Below are 17,961 nucleotides of genomic sequence, written 5' to 3' on the forward strand. Positions count from 1 at the left end.
GTACTGCCAAGCAAATCCTCTGGATGAGACCCAAGTCTAAAACAAACTGCCGTATATTGGAGCGCAAGAAATAGACACGTACATTCAACATCTTCGTTGAGTTTTGTTTTGTTATCTACGATCGAATTCGCGTCATATTTCTCGAGACTTTCGCTCGAAATCAGCATCACAATCCATCTTCTTGATCACGACCTAGAATGCAACTGATATCGAGAATAATAGTTCAAAAGTGTGACTTTTTGTTATCATTGGAGGCTGTAGACGTTAGGATACTTTAGCCTCATTTCGTCGTGTCAAATACTGGCGCCAAACTACTCACGTGAAAGCCGGACTGATAAGCGAACCATCAATTAAGTAATTTGTTTTGACTCACTGAGAAGACCTATCAACCTCCCACTTTTTCAACCGTAGGGCAGCTTGATGTTCAGTAGGATTTCAAAAGTGAAATACGACTCGAAATAGCGAGCAGACGATACGCTTACGCAAGGGCAAAAACTTATGAGTTCACCGCAGGTATCGAGCACAAAGTTATTGGAGGAATTGCTGGAGAATAAAGCTTTCCAGCCAGACAGTCATAAAGCTCTCGAGAGCGAGACAGAAAACCAACTTCAAGACTGTCTCAATGCATTTCTGAAGGGTGACTGCAAGGGGTGTTTGGAAAAAATGTTCCAAGCAGGGCTGTTACGTGGGGAATATTTGGAAAATGACCCAAAGCTTTGGAAGCTATATCTGAGCGCGTGCTCTCAGATCAAGTTTGATGTATTGGAGGTTAGCCTGTCCAAGGTTGGTCGGTCAAATTTTTCCAAGGCAGATGTCTCTCGCGCTCAAAGAATTCTCGCACAGGAGCCATTGTGCGAGCAGATGGCCGGGGTGCTAATGTATTTAACTTGCTGCTACAAATGCGCGCGAGCAGACAACTCAATGGAAGCAATGAAAAATCTCGAAATGGCCTCTGGGGATTACATTCGCAAGTGCAGCGAATGCAGTGAACATTCTGGGGATACGAGGGAGGCTAATCAGGTGCTGGAGCTAGTTTGGTTCTACATGTTTTCTCTGCAAGGCGGTAGATCCCATAAAAGGATGTCAAGGATACTGTACGAACAGCTATGCAAGTCCGCGCCCGCGGTACCGCGCGTGCTGCAGGCGCCATCCAAAACAAATCCCGCTGTCACCTTAGAAAACCAATTAATCTCCAGAATAGAGGCATTGGCCCCCGAGAAGCCCAACATAGTCCAGCCTCTTCAACAGCGCAAGCTTAAGCCTACAAACTCTCACCCGTTTTCCTCTGACCGGACCTCTGAGGCCATTCCCGTGCTGGCGCCAGTCCCTACAATAATAAAGCCAGATAAGGCGGCGTCCATCAACACATCCAAGTTCAAAGCACTTATTACAAGGCTACAGCCTTTTCTCAACTCCAAATCCATTCCTGTCCTGGTTTTCGTTCTTCTTCTGTCTCTCAAAAAGGCTCAAAAAGTTGCCGGTCTCCCGAACAAGCTGGCCCATATTTTGAACGTCATCTTGAGGCGTCTTGGGGGTATCATCAACATCATTCTAAGCATCTAATAGGTTCATCATAGAGCAAGATCGGGTCAGTCCGAGCGGGTCTCACGTTGTTCATAATTATACACGACTCAAAATTACCCTGTCTAGATAATTTCATGAAGGTGTCCCCCCCTTTACAAAGATTTTTCTATCTTAAAGGGAAATAAAACTAAAATAACCAGTAAATAGTTGGCGCGACTAAACCGAAAGGTGTTAAGAGCAGCAGACGATCAACCATTGTTCCAGCACTTCCTGTTAAGTAGTCACTCGAACCAGATTGAAGGGGAGCTCTGTGTTGACAAAACTTCTACATTCCGAAGGTTATACACACGCAATGAGCGGCAACAAACAGGCGAAAAATAAGAGCGGCGACAAAGATGATAACGGACAAAACAGCGAGGACCTGTATCCGCTAGCACTTTTGATGGATGAGCTGAAGCATGACGACATTGCCAACCGAGTGGAAGCGATGAAAAAACTCGACACAATCGCACTAGCGCTCGGACCGCAGAGAACGCGCGATGAGCTGGTTCCTTTTTTGACGGAGGTAGCTCAAGACGACGAAGATGAAGTTTTTGCCGTCTTAGCAGAGCAATTAGGCAAGTTCGTGCCGTTTATTGGCGGTGCGAAGTTTGCGACACTACTGCTGCCAGCGCTGGAGATCCTTGCATCAACCGAAGAAACCTTGGTCAGAGATAAAGCGGTTGAGTCTCTAAACAACATCGCACAAGAATTGTCGGAAGAGCAGCTCTTCCATGACTTCATTCCTCTCATTGAGCACTTAGCCACTGCCGAATGGTTTTCCTCGAAGGTTTCATCGTGCGGCCTGTTCAAGTCTGTGCTTGCTAGAGTCAAAGACGACAAGTTCAGAAAAGAACTGCTGGCTCTTTATTTGCAACTAGTGCAGGATGATACCCCTATGGTGAGACGTGCTGCAGGCAAAAACCTTCCGGTGTTGATAGACTTGCTGACCCAAAATCCTGATCTTTCTACTTCCGAAGACTGGGACTACATTTCAAGCATGTTCCAGAAGATTGTTAGCGATACCCAAGACTCCGTCAAGTTTTTGGCAGTAGATATCCTCGTTTCCATTCTCAAATTTTTCAACACGAAACATGACACAACTCACTCAAAGGACCTCTTGCGCTCCGCTATTCAGCTGATCACTGATGAGGCTTGGAGAGTCCGCTACATGGCCGCCGACCGGTTTGACGACCTAGCATCCCAGTTCAAATCCAATCCAGAGTATATTGAGGAACTTTCAGGTCCTTTCCTGGCCCTATGCGAGGACAATGAGAGCGATGTCAGAAAGGGAGTTGCGAAGCAGCTCCCAGGGTTTTCTAAGCTACTTGGTGACCCTCAAGTTGTGCTGAAAAAGGTACTTCCTGCTGTGCAAAATCTGAGCATGGATGAGAGCGAAATAGTGAGAGCTTCCTTGGCCTCTGAGATTACAAACTTGGCTCCTCTCATCCCCAAGCAAGATGCAATTGACAGCCTAATTCCCATATTGCTCAACATGCTAAAGGACGAGTATCCTGACGTGCGTCTAAATATTATTGCGAAATTGAAGGTTGTGAATGAAGTCGTAGGCATCGATCTTTTATCGGAGAGCTTGCTACCTGCGATAACAGAGCTGGCGAAAGATGTCAATTGGAGGGTCAGAATGGCAATTATTGATTATATCCCGCTGCTGGCGGAGCAACTAGGAGTCCAGTTTTTTGACCAACAACTGGGAGATCTGTGTTTGTCGTGGTTGTGGGATACTGTTTACTCAATTAGAAGCGCTGCTGTGGTTAATTTGAAGAATTTGACGAAGATCTTTGGGTCTGAGTGGTCCAGCAGCAAGATAATTTCACGACTACTGAAGTCCGACTCCCAGCTGCTGGAGAACTTTGTGTACAGAATCACACTTCTCTCTGCATTAACTGAGCTAGTACCAGTAGTATCAACCGAAGTCACAACTGAAAAAATCCTCCCATTTATAAATCACCTCGCTGAAGACTCTGTTCCTAACATCAGATTCAATGTTGCGAAATCATACGCTGTGGTTGTTGAAAGCCTAGCCGAGGAGAAAGGCAAATACAAGGACTTGATAAACAAGTCTATCATTTCGTCCTTGGAAAAGCTTTGCCAAGACAGCGACATTGACGTTAGGTACTTTGCAAGCCAAAGTCTGGAGAAATGTCAAAACCTATTGGCTTAGTTATGCGTAATAATAAGAAGGCTTTATATACGCTTATATTTTGTTTTCCGTTTCATTAAATAAAAACATTAATCTCCAGTCGCGCCTCCCGGCGCTCGAGTTTGTTATTCAGTTATGCGTCCTTGATTTCATCCTGGTCCAATGCGATTTTGACGTCGCCTTCTTCTTTGACCACCTCCTTGGCATGCGTGCTTTTCTCCATATATTTCACCCATTCCGAGACGTTCCCGCGACTCTTACGTTCCTCTTTGGGATTTCTCACTTTCTGAAGCAGTTTTTGATCCGCTGCATTACAAACGTCACTAGCCATGCACAAATCACACCTTTTCCCCCTGGGAAGACATATAACCTGTCCGAAGCCCACCAAAACAGGGTTAATCTCATACCAGTATTCGTAAGGAAGCCACTCTTCCAGCAACTTCCTCGTATGCTCAGGCGATTTTGCCTTCGAGGGATCAACCCACTTCCACATTTTGCACAACCTGTCTACGTGCACATCCACGCCGATTCCGTCCACTTTCCCCCAGGCTTTTTGAAGAGCCAAATATCCCATTTTTGGCCCAACTCCTGGCAGCGAAACTAGCCCTGCGATGTCAGGAGGCATGTCGCCGTCAAAGTTGTCTCGCAGCAACTCTATAGTCTTTTTGATATAAAGCGCCTTGCGCGTGTAGAAGCTGACAGGATATATCAACTGCGCAATTGTTTCCTGGTCGATTTTGAACATAGCATCTAAAGTGACGCCCTCGGGCTCTCCCAGTTCTTCCTTGCAGTATTCGACAAGGTTGAACATGGCCTTGGCGTTAACCTCGTCCTTTGTCTGCGACGAGAGCATTAGCGCTATCAGCAACTGGAACCGGTAGGTCCTAGGTGTGATCTGTTCTTGCTCAATACCGAACTCGTGGCCTACTGTCATGGGTATCATCGCGCATCCGACATGGTCCACAGGGGTTTCAATCTTCGACCGCATAAGTCGTATTTTTGAGTATATTGGGACGAAGTTGCGGGGGAAGTGCGGCTCGTCCTTCAACGGCGCGTATGTAATCTCATCCTTTGTTCTCGCATTAACCCAGTCGTAGTAAGTGTCAGATCCCATCTTCTTGACCATTTCAACGTCCACTTTGCTATCCTCCGGAGGGCCTGGCTTGGGTCTCTCTGGCACCACTTCTGCCGCCGGCTTCTCTTTCTTGAAGTACTTGGATTCTTCTCCCCCCTCATATTCAACTTCCACTCTAGCACGCTTGGCCCTTCTAGTCCTCATAACCATCGTCCTGGGGGTCTTTGAGTGTTGGCGCTACAGTATACTTGCTTTAGCATTTGAATATGACCCTACTCTAGGACTCGATTGCTATTTGATAATCACCATGGACGAAGCACATGTTCATCGAAATAACCGCCGAAGGGACAAGGAACTTCAACTTCACAACATCAAGAACGACAAGAACAACAGTCTTGCCTCTTCATTTAACAAAACTGACATTAATTTAAGCGGCCGGGGCTGTGAGAGCTGTTTAAACTTCTATTATCAGAAGAATTGCTGTTTGTGAGGGTTGCTGAGGCTCTTTCTCTGCAGTACTCTTTCACCTGAGAGCTGATCGCGCAAAGCTATTACAAAACCAAATGGCCTCTTGTCAACCCAAGGTCGACAATACCCTCACTGCTGCGAGGGCTCGACAAGTATCCATGTGGAGCCTGAAAAGTACGGCTAATCAACCTTCATAAGCGACGAGCCGGGATGGAAATGGTAACTGGTGCGAGAAGGGCTTTTGTAGGGGGCGTAGTACCGAACGAGACTAAGAACAGGTATTAAGGTGTAGCTTGGACTCCCTGGCGAATTGCGTGTTGCTGTATGAACCAGAGGCAGAGGCAGTGGCGTTTGGTTATAATTGTGCTACTTCATTACTCAGAGAGACGTCGATTGCTTGACGGCGGGCCGCAGGCTCATGGCGTTAAGCCCGGCGGTAAGAATGGCATTATCGGCGAAGCGGCACGAGCGTCACAGCGCTGGCCACCACAAGCACAGGCGCGGCTTCTTCAGAAGAAGAACAACGCGTTTAGTACTACCCTAGCCTCCAGCATACCAGGGGGCCACATCCAGGGATCATTTCTTGCTACAGGGTCCTTCACAACTAAATTGCAGGGCGATGCTGGACCCTGCTCAGCCATCCGCCTGAGTCCATAACCCGAAAAGTGCAGAATGGCCTTTAGAGTGTGTCACATTCTCTCGAAGAACGTTGGGCAGTTTGGCTAGCCCCGCTCGGTCGGCGCACGCTCTGGGGTGCGGACTTTAGAATTACCTTTGACCCCGCTCGTGTTGGGAAAATGAACCTAACTAATATTTAAAAAAAGGTTAACAGTTTCCAGGGCCCAGTAACGAGAAACACACCGAAGAACCACTTTCGGCCAATCCCTGCAGTTTTGACAAGGTGCAGCTTGCTATTATCGATCCTTCTAGTTGTAGCAGCGCAAGCAATGTTCACTAGGAAGCTCTTACCGGTGAGCAACTCGGCGCTGAAACCATCGCTGCCAGAGATCAGGAATAGCGTCAGCAGAAGCACGTTTACATTGATGACCTACAACATGCTCTCGCCATACTACATGTGGCCTCAGGTCTACACCTACGTCCCGGAAAAGTACAAAGACTGGTCATACAGGCACCGGCTACTTGAGCGGGAGATCCTGAATCTCTACCGAGCTGACATCATGTGCGTACAGGAGCTAACGTGCAAAGACTACGAAGGCTTCTGGAAAAACCACTTCAAGACAAAAATGAACTATGGGAGCAGCTACATTGCCAAAACGCCCCCCAAATACTGGAAGAGGCCCGAGGATGAAATGGATGGTGTGGGCATCTTCTACAACTTGAATAAATTTGAGCATATTTCCACCTCTAGCATCTATCTCAATGACCTAATCGGACTGTTCAACATCAGTGAGCTCAACTACCTCAAAAGCACGATCATCACGCTCACCAACGGCGCAGGAGAGCCCATTGATAAAGACAGCCTCTTAAACGTGCTGCACGGCAGAAACCAGGTCAGCCTGTTCGTATCGCTACTACACAAAGAGACTCGAACCCTTTTTGTGGTCGTAAACACGCATCTGTACTGGAAGTACGACGAAGTCAAGCTGTGCCAGTGTCTCACGATAATGCGAAAGCTGCATCGCGTGATCAAGTCGTTACTCATGGGCATGGAGGGCGTCACGTACTCCAAGGTCAAGATTCTTTTCGCGGGCGATTTGAACTCGGCCCCCGACTCCCCTGTCATTAAATTCCTCAAAGGCGAAAGTGTGCATCGCGCCGACTTGAGCTTGATCAATCCTCTGCGGCCATACCTCAACCGCTACATCTACCAGGATACCTCCGCCGACCTTTTTGAGCACACTTGCTACTCGGGGAAGCTGAAGGGAATTTTCGACTACATCTGGTATCATGATAAGGATTTCAGGCTTAAGCGGATCTTAAGCGGTGCTGAAGTGTCCCAGGAGCTGCGCGAGCTCCAGGAGTTCGGACTTCCAAACAAAGACCACCCAAGCGACCACATACCAGTTCTTGCCGAGCTAGAACTACTGGACTGAGCGTTACTCTCGTCACTAGCTACATCACTATGTGTCTTAAAGCGCTGCACGTACCCTATTACCTATGTATTGTCGACCATTCACTGCACCGACCGAAAATTTTTAGAAAATGAAGCGCATACAGATCATCACCACACACAAACACAGCTATCAAAAGAGGGCTGCTACAGAGATGTTGGGAATGGGGCTCAATTTACAAACAAATGTTACGCACGCGAACAACGACAAGCAGACTGTGTCACTGCAAGACGCTCCGCACCGTCTTCTGCAACAACATCAAGAAACGATACTGCGAGATGCCAGAATTAGGCTAAACTCCAAGAAGTCCTTCATGGACGATGAATTTTATCTGCCAGAAATGACGCCCTTTGGTGTATCGCGGATCCCTTCTGAAAACGGGCGAGGATTTGCGTCCCCAGCCAACATGAGGGCGGTGCCAAAATCTGGCTACCCACTTGCACAGACGCACAAGAAAGCGAAGGAAAACAGCCTGAAGGCGATGCAAGCCTCGGAGGCGAACGGGAGGGCGCTAGAGCAACAGTTCTACCAAAACCAGCTAGCTGCTGCGGTCCAGCAACAACAGCAACAACAACAACAACAACAACAACAACAACAACAACAACAACAACAACAACAGCATCATCAACAGCAGATTCACCAACACAATCCTTACCTGACCAACAACGGGTTTCGTGGCTACTCTATGCAGCAGGAAGCGTGCGTGATGGACGGGCCAAGAAACTGGCAGCACTAGGGAACCGTGAGCCTTTCTTTTAATAAGTTTAAAATCGTCGTGGGGATAGTTAGGGGCCCCGGCTTAATCACGTTCTACTGGGCTTTGGTTGGCGTTAGGTCGTTTATTATTCGGGCATTCTGGGTTTCAAGGTTTTATCAATTTCATGCAAATAATATTGTAATATGTGTGGCGCCGTTTTTCCGCCAACGCTCGCGCGACTACAGATGTACTTTTTACATACCATTTGCAACTATCATTCTTCTGTCTATGGAGATTACTGTTGATTCGTCGCCGGACGGACTTCTCACGACTCTGGGTTCCCATGAGTTACTTCAATGCCGTTATAATTGTCACCGCCAACGAACTCTTGTCGGCGGCTACCGCCAGAGCGGCAGAGAGCGTTGGGGCTTCGTCCAGCGACGCCAGCTCATAAACGATGTGAACGACGGAGGGCTGGATACCGAACTCTGAAGTTGTGCTATGTGTGTGTTCATAAACCTTGCAAAGTAATAATATTACAATGTCGAAGCAGGTAAGTATGCCGAAAGTTGAATTTTGAATATTGCCGATTCGTTATTCTCGTGTTCGCCACGGACCATATTGGCCATGCCATCCATGTTGCATGTGTGCCGCTGCGCGTATGCGCTGTAATACGCTCACAGAATGATCAAAAGGACTATTAAAATAACGAATAGCACCACAATAATGAAGCACGGCCCGTTCTCACGAGCTGTGTTTTCAAATATGCGCAGCCTTTTCTTTGCACGGTCGAGGTTGCGACCACTGTTGTTCACGAGACTCTCCAGGTCTTGCAGAACGCCGTCGTTTTGGTCTGCCACTTCGTGATGGATATCCAGCGATAAAACGTGTGAGCTGTGCACGGACCGCGAAAGATTGTCTAAGTGAGAGTCTTGCTCGAGAAGCTGCTGCTGCTGCTGGATGAACAGCTCCTGGTTAGACAGTTGCGGGGCTACTGCCAAGCCATCCAGGCCCGTGCTTTCACTGCTGCCCGTTTGGAAAAGCCTGGTTTTGTCGTGTTCGAGCCGCTCCTCGTCCGATACATCATCGGAGTAAGGTGCGAAAGCAGTAGGCGCATCTTGGGTACTTTCATCGTACTCCAACACATCATCTTTAAACCTCACCTTCTTTGGCTCGGGCAGTTTGCTTATGGCGGTCTCGGGAGGCTTATCTATACTTGCAAACTTGTAGAGCTCTTTGTCGAGCGAGTCATCAGGGATGTCGGCGACCGCGTCGTTGTACTTTTCGATGAGGGCATTCAGCTGAACAAAGTCCTCGCTAGTGGCTGCATTCGCAGCGGCCTGCAGCGAGTCCAGCACCGCATTCATCTGTCTTTTCATATTGATCGTGTCATTGGTAGACGGCTTCATTTTGAGGACGGAAACCAGCCTCCTGCGCTCGTCCACCAGACCTTGGAGCTTCTCTACCCCATACGAGATCTTTAGAACCTCCATACCGTGCTTAGTCGCCCGATTGCTTGTGGCTTTGAAGGTGCCTTGCCTAGTAGCGCTAATTGTCTTGAATTAAAGCTATTATTCGTGAAGAGAGACTAGCGCCTAATTGCCCTTTGATAAATGTCTACTGTACATACGATACTGTCCGATGCTAACGGGAATTGCTTGCGTTAGCCTTCTTGAACGCGGTCGAGCGTTTGGTCACTCTTCCAGACTTGGATCTCTGCTTCTTTTTCTTCAAGATCGGGGTGGAAGCGCCCTTGGTAGCTCTGAGGCCTTCGATCGTGACATCCTTGCCGACGGTAGATCTGTCGGCCTTTCCGAGCACCTTCTTGGCCCTTCCTAGCTTGGTCCTCTGGTCGTCCGTGAGTGCTTTTGGATGCTTCTGGGAAGAAGGCTGCGTTTTCTTCATGTTCTTGCACCTTGTAACACGGAGCTTCCTGCCCGTACCATTGAGCTTCTGGTCGTTGAGCAGCAGCGCCTTGTTGATGTCCTGGAAGTCGCGGAACTGCACGTACGCAAATCCCTTGCCCATGTTGGTTTTCGAGTCGCGGACGACCCGTACGTACTCGATCTCGCCAGACTTTTCGAAGTGCTTCCACAGGTTCTCCTCGGCCTCCTCGAAGTCCAAGTTCCCCACGAACACAGACCGCTTGTTGTCATGCTGGGCCGGGTGGGCCACGGAGTCCACTCTGAGGTGATGGTCATAGAAAACAGTCCCGTTGAGGGTCTGACACGCGGCCTTCACAGCGGCCTTCTCGGCGTATACCACGTACGCGTTAGCCGAGTCTCTGGACTTGTGCAGCTTCTGCTGCACGAAAGCGACCTTACGCGGCAGGGCCTCTTCGAAAGAGATGGATCTGAATCTGATGCTCTCGACGGCGAAGGTGTCAGGCCCCGTGGCCTTGTCTTCGTCGCTGTCGTCGCCACCGGAGTGCTTCTTGGCGACTGCGAACAGCTTTTTGAACTGTTTTTTGAGCGGCTTCGACGTGACCACGTCGACGGGGACGTTGCCGACGAAGACGGTGCGCTCGGCCTTCTGCAGTTCCTCCTCCTTTAGGTCCTTGCGCGAGGCACTCGCGGCCGTGGCTTGGACGCTCGCCTCGGCCTCGCCGTCCTTGGACTCGGGCTCAGCCGCGCTGGTTTCCTCGGCTTCTCCCTGCTCCTTCTCTAGTAGCTTGGAGTAGTACTCGGACTCGAGGTTCTCGTTGTCCGCGTCCAGCGCCTTGCGCTTTTGACGTTTGGAAAGCTTCTTGGGCTGCGCTGGGGCCTCTTCGGCCTCCAAACCGCGCTTGGCGGGCTTTGCGCCCTCCTCCGAGCCACTCTCGCCTTCACCTTGCGAGCCCTGCTCCGTGGATGCCTCCGCGGATGCTTCCTTGGTCTCAGGTTTGGCCTCAGGCTCCACGCCTGGCAGCACGGTCCTGATCTTAGATTTGACCTTGGCCACATCCACGGGACCTGCAGAGCTGCCGAAAAGCTTGCTTAGCCCGGACTCTACCTTGCTAGCGGCAGGCCCGAATAACTTGTCAATTGATCCCATCACTGCTACTTGCGTTGCCTCTTTTTACAATGTTGGCCAGCGCTGCGATGCGATGCGATGAGCTGAGCTTTCTAAAATTTTCTCAGCTATGTCTTTATTGACATTTCAAGGTATTTCGTACACAAGGAGATCAACACTTTCCCGGAATTAAAGAACCACGCCAAACAAGAACTCGCAGGCTTGATCCTTGAGCTGTTGGGCAATCAAAGAGCATACAAGTGGATTACCTTTTTTCATAGACTTACCACAGCCGAACGCGGAGGTTGAGCAACGTAAGAAGTTTGCTCGGAAACTTCAAGAAAGACTACTTAGATGAGCATAGAAGCGGCAACGGCAGCTTCTGGTGAAAGTAAGTGTGAGTGTTGCAGATAAAAGTTCGCGGCGTAGATGCTAACAAAGACTGCAGACGAAAATCGGTTAACCAAAGAGAACCTGGCGCTGGTAGACGCTGCAAGCGCGACGGAAGACCGGAAGAAGTCGAGCAACGAGGACGATAAGTCGAGCGTTCTGAGCAAGATCGACTCGAAGCACTCCGGGGACCTGGACCTGTCTGAGTACTGCGTGTCTTCAGACGCGGAGACGGAGAAGATGGACGAGGAGTCCGTGAGCCAGCGCAACTCTGAGCACCCGGTGCTTTCCGAGCTTGCAGGCGCCTCGGCGCCAGGGGACGCCGGCGCGGCAGAGAGCGGCGAGACGAATGGCGCGGCTGCGGGCAACGCGGCGGTAGAGAGCACCCCAAAAGCCCCAGAGCAACACTCCCCGCGTGAAGAGGCCGCGGCGCCGGCGGTGGAGGAGCCCACTGTTTCAGCGGTCAACGAGGGCGTCGCCGCCGCTGCTGCCGCCGCTGCCGTGGATCCACCCAATGAGCCCGAGAAGGCTATAATGACAGCCGCGCCTGCAGAACAGCCGGTGGACATCACTGGTTCAGGTTCACTCGGGGAGCCCCCAGCGGCCGGAGGACCCTCCACGGAGGTGGCAGTCTCCGAACCCACAATAACGGAACCCGCGGCAGAGCCCGCGGCAGAGCCTGTGGCAGAACCTGCAGCAATTGAGGAGCAGGCCGCGGTCCCAGAACAAATACTCCAAGAGGCGGTGCCCCCGGTCGAATCCCCCGTAGTAGATCCTCTCAAGCCTTCTTCACCCGTGCCGCCTTCGGAGGAACCCCTGGGACCATCGTCAGTAGTGGGGCCCGCAGAGGTGGCATCGAAGCAGTCAGGCCCGGTGGAACCAGTCGAGGATACACTAGGACTAGCGCAAGGAGATGCGGCGCCAACCAAGCGCGCGCATGAGGACGAGGAGGACCACGACGCCCACTTCAAAAAGCCTAGGCCGCCGGCGCACGAGCTAAAGCACGTCGAAAACAACAACTACGACGACAATGACAACGACAACGACAACGACAACGACAACGACAACGACAACGACGCGGACGAGGACGAGGACGAGGTCGAAGAGGACTACCAAGACAAGACGGACGGGGCCGAAGTGCTAGCGGCAGCGGCCGCGGGCGCTAGCGCGGCCGGCGGGCCCTCCAAAGTAGGCACGGGCGCCAAGAAACCCGTGCCCAGCATCAAGGGTGACGGAAACTCGCCCATGGAGCAGGAAACGCTGAGGATGAACGCGCTGCGGGAGATCACAGACATCGAGCACCAGTTTGCGGAGCTGAGGCAGCGGCTCTTCGAGAGCAAGCTGGCGAAGCTGCAGACAGAGACACAGATGTGCCTGGAAGGATCGCACCCGGCGCTGCAGAGCTACTACCAGAAGATTGACTCGGTGCGAGACTACAAACTGCGTCGCGCGTACCAGAGACAGAAGTACGAGCTGGAGTGCATAGACAAAGAGACCAAGGCGACGCGGTGCTTCATACACCAGGACTTTTACCGCAAGGTGGCGGACCTGAAGCACGAGCTGCTGGTGAGCACTACGCAGAAGTGGTACGACATCAACAAGGAGCGGCGCGAGATGGACGTAGTGGTGTCGGACGTGGGGTACCACGTGCCCGTGAAGATTGACGGGAAGACGCTGAGCTGCATTACGGGGTACGCGGCGCCCGCGCAGCCGCGGCGCGAGGGCGACCCGCTCGCGGAGGACCTGCAATGCGAGGGCATCCGGTTCCGGTTCAAGAACAACCCGGTGGACAAGCTGGAGGTGATAGTGGACCGGATGCGGTTCAACAACGAGCTGAGCGACCTGGAGGGGCTGCGGCAGTTCTTCCAGGGCTTCCCGGGCGCGCCGGGGCTGAGCGGCCTGAAGGACTCGGAGATCTACGAGGACCTGCAGAGCGCGGGACGGCCGGGGCGCGCGTGAGCAGCACTGCGCGCGCTCGCTCGCACACTACATAGCCTCGACATAGCTCTCAAAACCTTATGATTAAACTACACAGGTACGTAGACAGCGCAAGGCTTATCTCAATGGGATGAAACGGGAGGTGGTGGCACCGGCTCTACCGTGTCTGACTGGGGTGTAGGTGATGGAGAACTCGCCCAGGTAGTGACCGACCATCTCGGGCTTGACCTCGACCTGGTTGAACACCTTACCGTTGTACACGCCGACCACGGAGCCGATCATCTCTGGGACCACGATCATGTTTCTCAAGTGGGTCTTGACGACGGCTGGTCTCTCGTTCTCTGGAGCGGCAAGCTTGGCGGCTCTCAACTTCTTCATCAAACCGGCTGGCTTGGACGACAAACCACGAGCGAATCTTCTTCTAACTCTGGCAGGAGCGAGCTTGACGAACTCCTCGGTTGGCATCTCCAACATCTTCTCCAGGTCAACACCCTTGTAGGAGTAGCTCTTGAACGATCTCTTTCTTGGGGCGGCAGCTGTGGACATCTTGCGTGAGGGATCTTGTGCTTTGCTTGGAGGGAGCGGTTCTAGAGACAGATGTGCTATTTTGATGTATATGCTGAACCATGAGGGACAAAGTTCCACTCACGGGCCACGGCGGGTGCGTGCCGCCGGCCTGCGCTGGGCGGACGCGTCCAGTGCTGGGCCGAGCTGGCCGGACGAGCTAGGCGGGCGCTCTGCCTGGAGTGCACGCTGGCAGAGCAAACCTAGGCAGGAGCACTGCCTGGGCCCGCCCGGGAGCTAGGCGGAGGGCCTGCGGGGGCCGCCGTGGAAACTTTGATTTTTTCCTCTTGCGTCGAATTGTGACGGCGTGTGACTGCTCACCCACACACCAAATGTTTCCACGTGCGCAGGCGTCTGTGCGCACCTGCTTTCCGCCCGTGCACCCGCTCTCCGCCGCGTCTTCCAGGCCCGCGCCCGGCGCTTCGTGGTACCCACGCAGAGAGCGGCGCCCGCGCGCGGGCGCCAACATCGTGATATTCCAAAAGTTTGGCTAGTTGAGCAGCGGGCCGAGCGCTTTACTAGACCCTTCCCAACAGACAAAGACCGAGTTAAATAATGAAGTATTTGGCTGCCTACCTGTTGTTGAACGCCGCCGGCAACTCTGCGCCAAGCGCGGAGAACGTCAAGACCGTTTTGGAATCGGTCGGGATCGAGGTCGAGGAGGACAAGGTCTCCTCGCTGGTCAGCTCCTTGGAGGGCAAGTCCGTGGAGGAATTGGTCGCCGAGGGTAACGAGAAGTTGTCCGCCGTGCCAGCTGCTTCCGGCAGCGGTGCCCCAGCCGCCGGCGCTGCCGCCGGCGGTGAGGCCGCCGAGGAGGACGCGCCTGAAGAGGCTGCGGAGGAGTCCGACGACGACATGGGATTCGGCCTGTTCGACTAAGTCAGTGTGTATCTAGTTTAAGAGATATTGAAAGCGCAAGAGCGGAGCGGAGGGGAGACGCGGGGGTCATGTGACGGGGAGGCACGTGATGCGTGCGGCAGCGCTAGCCGCCGATGTCACGTGGTGCGGGCCACGCCGTCGCGCGGAACGAAGATTTCGAGGTCACGTGGCGTGCGTGTCTCGAGGTCACGTGCACTCCCGCATCCCTGTCACGTGCATGCACCCGCTGTCACGTGCTCTGCCGCCCTCCACACTCCCCCCTCCCCACAACAATGGCTCCTCCGGGAACTCGCTCCCGCTCTCTCCTGCTCGCTCCCGCGCGCACTCGCGCGTGCGCGCACGCGCCCAAGACCCCCCGAGACACCCCCCAGCTCGTACAACTTCGACCCCCCCGCGCCCTCTGCCTCGCGCGCCGTCGCCACGGCTCGAACCCTCGCGCTGTGGCGCCGTCAAATTTTGCACGCCGCCACACGGTCGGCGGCGGGCACCTATAAGAAGAACACACGCGCGCTTCAGCACCCGCAGCATCGCCAGCATCGCCCTCCAAGCACACCGCTCACACTCACACACACACCCTCTCTTCCCCCCATGACCGTTCTTCCCTCCGATAAGTTCGCGACGCTCGCGATCCACGCCGGCGCGCACACCGATGTGCACGGGTCCGTGATCGAGCCCATCTCGCTGTCCACCACATTCAAGCAGAGCGCGCCCGCGCAGCCCATCGGCGCGTACGAGTACTCGCGCTCGCAGAACCCCAACCGTGCCAACCTCGAGGCCGCCGTCGCCGCGCTCGAGCGCGCGCAGTTCGGGCTCGCCTTCTCGTCCGGTTCCGCGACCACTGCCGTGGTGCTGCAGTCGCTGCCCACCGACTCGCACGCGATCTCCATCGGCGACGTCTACGGTGGCACCCACCGCTACTTCACGCAGGTGGCGCACGCGCACGGCGTGCAGACCTCGTTCACCAACGACCTGGAGCGCGACCTGCCCCAGCTGGTGCGCCCCAACACCCGCCTGGTGTGGCTCGAGTCGCCCACCAACCCTACCCTCAAGGTCACCGACATCCGCCGCGTCGCGGACGCCGCGCACGCGGCCAACCCGGACATTCTGGTCGTCGTCGACAACACCTTCCTGTCGCCTTACATCTCTAACCCACTGACCCACGGCGCGGACATCGTCGTGCACTCCGCGACCAAGTACATCAACGGCCACTCGGACGTCGTCCTGGGTGTGCTCGCCACCAACAACGAGCCTCTCTACGAGCGCCTGCGCTTCCTGCAGAACGCCATCGGCGCCGTGCCTTCGCCTTTTGACAGCTGGCTGACGCACCGTGGGCTCAAGACCCTGCACCTGCGTGTGCGCGCCGCCGCGCAGTCCGCGCAGCGCATCGCCAAGTTCCTCGAGGCCAGCGACCGCGTCGAGCACGTCAACTACCCCGGCTTGTCCTCGCACCCTGCCTACGCCGTGGTCCAGAAGCAGCACCGCGACGCGCTGGGTGGCGGTATGATCTCGTTCCGCATCAAGGGCGGTGCTGGGGCCGCCGCGCGCTTCACGTCCACGACACGCCTGTTCACGCTGGCGGAGTCGCTGGGCGGGATCGAGTCGCTGGTCGAGGTCCCCGCGGTGATGACGCACGGTGGTATCCCACGCGAGCAGCGTGAGGCTAGCGGTGTGTTCGACAACTTGATCAGACTGTCTGTGGGTATCGAGGACATCGACGATCTACTGGAGGACGTGCGCCAGGCGCTGGAGAAGGCTGGCGCTCAGTGAGCGCCGAGCGCCGAGAGCTGAGCGTCAAGAGATGAGCTTCGAGAGCTGAGCGCTGGACCGCGACCTGCTGGTCGGTCTCCCTCCTGTACCTCTCTTGTCTACTTTATGATACACCCCCGACTCTCTCTCCCTCCCTCTCTCTCTGTCTGTCTCCCCTTCTGTATAAACTAAATACCACATCTAAAACAACGTTTAATTGTACAAGCCACTTGTCCCAAGCAAGAAACTCGTCCACAACGCATGCGCTGGCTCCTTCTCGCAGTCCCAGCGCTCGCCAACCAGCTTGTGACGCTCGCTCCAGAACCACAGCTCACTACCTCTGTCGCACCTGCCGTGTCCGCCGCGTCGCTCGAACCCTCCGCGCAGGCCGCCTCCATCTTCGAGCCCAAGCCCTTCTGGCAGCCCATCCTGCCCTCCCAGCACATCCCCGCGGGCCTCGAGGTGCGCATGAACCTCGAATCAGGCCTCCGTGAGGCAAGGCTCCCGCAGGAGGATCAGGACCAATCCTACGAGTTCTCCTCGCAGTTCGACCACGCCCGCGAACTCGCGCACTCGGGCGACTTCGCCGCCACGGACGCCGCCCTCGACGACCTCCTAGAGTTCTCCCACGACTACCGCTACGGTTACAAGATTATCGGCCACGAGTTCCCGTGGCTCGCACAGCTGCTCTGCGATTCGCAGACGCCTGTATCGACCAAAAAGATCTGCCTCTCCATGCTGGCCGCGTGTCTGCGAAACAACCCGCCTGCTGTCGAGCTCGTGCACCAAGCAGACCCGCACTTCGTGTCTGCTGTGTTCACCGAGATGCGCGCCCTCGCGCAGCTTCCTGCCACGTCCGACCGTGCCGTTCTGGCAAAGCGCTACCTCTCCGTTGTCCAGGCGCTCGCGCCGGAGTCTTCGCCCCAAATCGACCAGGACGTGCTTCTGGAGCTGTGCCGCTGGGGAGACCAACACGTTCGCATGAAAGCGCTCGACATCGCAGCGCTTCTCTACCGCGACGCGCAACCAGGCGGGTCCCAAGCGCTCGCCAAGCGGTCCCAAGACACGCACGATGTGCAAAAGTGGGTTGACGAGTTTTCCTCGGGCATCCAGCAGGAACACGTCGACGAATTGCACATCCGTAATTTCTTCAACAGCCTCTACAACATCAAACAGCAGATGGGCAGAAATGTCAAGGTCAGCTCCGGGTTTCTGGACTGGCTCAGCAAAGAGGCTGCGGCCCGCAAAGAGAGCCTGGGATCGGGTCTGCACGAGCGCGACCCCGACCAGCTCGAGTTCGACCGCAGGCTGGTTGAGAGCAGACACCTGGTGTTCGGCAACCCCATGGCCCACAGAGCCAAGCATTTCGACGACGAACTATAGGAGCGTTAGTGCTCAGGGATGCGCTTGAAATATA

At 54.2% G+C, this 17,961-nt stretch overlaps 12 protein-coding genes across 12 annotated transcripts; 8 read left to right on the forward strand and 4 right to left on the reverse strand.

Moving 5' to 3' along the window:
* Window positions 1–498: 498 nt before the first annotated feature.
* Window positions 499–1,563, forward strand: PEX15 (Pex15p; the record flags this gene model as incomplete). The annotated part of the gene is made up of 1 exon (XM_002552788.1): window positions 499–1,563. One exon carries the CDS (start codon window positions 499–501, stop codon window positions 1,561–1,563), a length of 1,065 nt encoding a protein of 354 aa, XP_002552834.1.
* Window positions 1,564–1,876: 313 nt separating this feature from the next.
* TPD3 (protein phosphatase 2A structural subunit TPD3) lies at window positions 1,877–3,745 on the forward strand (the record flags this gene model as incomplete). The annotated part of the gene is made up of 1 exon (XM_002552789.1): window positions 1,877–3,745. The coding sequence occupies one exon, from the start codon at window positions 1,877–1,879 to the stop codon at window positions 3,743–3,745; it is 1,869 nt and encodes a 622-aa protein (XP_002552835.1).
* A 112-nt stretch (window positions 3,746–3,857) lies between these two features.
* Window positions 3,858–5,009, reverse strand: KLTH0D02552g (endonuclease III domain-containing protein; the record flags this gene model as incomplete). Its single annotated transcript, XM_002552790.1, has 1 exon — window positions 3,858–5,009. The coding sequence occupies one exon, from the start codon at window positions 5,007–5,009 to the stop codon at window positions 3,858–3,860; it is 1,152 nt and encodes a 383-aa protein (XP_002552836.1).
* A 1,205-nt stretch (window positions 5,010–6,214) lies between these two features.
* On the forward strand, window positions 6,215–7,321 carry NGL1 (RNA exonuclease; the record flags this gene model as incomplete). Its single annotated transcript, XM_002552791.1, has 1 exon — window positions 6,215–7,321. One exon carries the CDS (start codon window positions 6,215–6,217, stop codon window positions 7,319–7,321), a length of 1,107 nt encoding a protein of 368 aa, XP_002552837.1.
* A 109-nt stretch (window positions 7,322–7,430) lies between these two features.
* On the forward strand, window positions 7,431–8,075 carry KLTH0D02596g (KLTH0D02596p; the record flags this gene model as incomplete). Its single annotated transcript, XM_002552792.1, has 1 exon — window positions 7,431–8,075. The coding sequence occupies one exon, from the start codon at window positions 7,431–7,433 to the stop codon at window positions 8,073–8,075; it is 645 nt and encodes a 214-aa protein (XP_002552838.1).
* A 638-nt stretch (window positions 8,076–8,713) lies between these two features.
* SYN8 (syntaxin) lies at window positions 8,714–9,529 on the reverse strand (the record flags this gene model as incomplete). Its single annotated transcript, XM_002552793.1, has 1 exon — window positions 8,714–9,529. The coding sequence occupies one exon, from the start codon at window positions 9,527–9,529 to the stop codon at window positions 8,714–8,716; it is 816 nt and encodes a 271-aa protein (XP_002552839.1).
* Window positions 9,530–9,680: 151 nt separating this feature from the next.
* NOP12 (rRNA-processing protein NOP12) lies at window positions 9,681–11,069 on the reverse strand (the record flags this gene model as incomplete). Its single annotated transcript, XM_002552794.1, has 1 exon — window positions 9,681–11,069. The coding sequence occupies one exon, from the start codon at window positions 11,067–11,069 to the stop codon at window positions 9,681–9,683; it is 1,389 nt and encodes a 462-aa protein (XP_002552840.1).
* Window positions 11,070–11,456: 387 nt separating this feature from the next.
* On the forward strand, window positions 11,457–13,376 carry DEP1 (Rpd3L histone deacetylase complex subunit DEP1; the record flags this gene model as incomplete). Its single annotated transcript, XM_002552795.1, has 1 exon — window positions 11,457–13,376. One exon carries the CDS (start codon window positions 11,457–11,459, stop codon window positions 13,374–13,376), a length of 1,920 nt encoding a protein of 639 aa, XP_002552841.1.
* Window positions 13,377–13,472: 96 nt separating this feature from the next.
* Window positions 13,473–13,901, reverse strand: RPS15 (40S ribosomal protein uS19; the record flags this gene model as incomplete). The annotated part of the gene is made up of 1 exon (XM_002552796.1): window positions 13,473–13,901. The coding sequence occupies one exon, from the start codon at window positions 13,899–13,901 to the stop codon at window positions 13,473–13,475; it is 429 nt and encodes a 142-aa protein (XP_002552842.1).
* Window positions 13,902–14,474: 573 nt separating this feature from the next.
* On the forward strand, window positions 14,475–14,798 carry RPP2A (ribosomal protein P2 alpha; the record flags this gene model as incomplete). Its single annotated transcript, XM_002552797.1, has 1 exon — window positions 14,475–14,798. One exon carries the CDS (start codon window positions 14,475–14,477, stop codon window positions 14,796–14,798), a length of 324 nt encoding a protein of 107 aa, XP_002552843.1.
* A 588-nt stretch (window positions 14,799–15,386) lies between these two features.
* CYS3 (cystathionine gamma-lyase CYS3) lies at window positions 15,387–16,565 on the forward strand (the record flags this gene model as incomplete). The annotated part of the gene is made up of 1 exon (XM_002552798.1): window positions 15,387–16,565. One exon carries the CDS (start codon window positions 15,387–15,389, stop codon window positions 16,563–16,565), a length of 1,179 nt encoding a protein of 392 aa, XP_002552844.1.
* A 240-nt stretch (window positions 16,566–16,805) lies between these two features.
* Window positions 16,806–17,927, forward strand: SIL1 (Sil1p; the record flags this gene model as incomplete). The annotated part of the gene is made up of 1 exon (XM_002552799.1): window positions 16,806–17,927. One exon carries the CDS (start codon window positions 16,806–16,808, stop codon window positions 17,925–17,927), a length of 1,122 nt encoding a protein of 373 aa, XP_002552845.1.
* Window positions 17,928–17,961: the final 34 nt, after the last annotated feature.

The sequence above is a fragment of the Lachancea thermotolerans genome (genome assembly GCF_000142805.1).
Source record: "Lachancea thermotolerans CBS 6340 chromosome D complete sequence".
Classification (NCBI taxonomy): domain Eukaryota; kingdom Fungi; phylum Ascomycota; class Saccharomycetes; order Saccharomycetales; family Saccharomycetaceae; genus Lachancea; species Lachancea thermotolerans.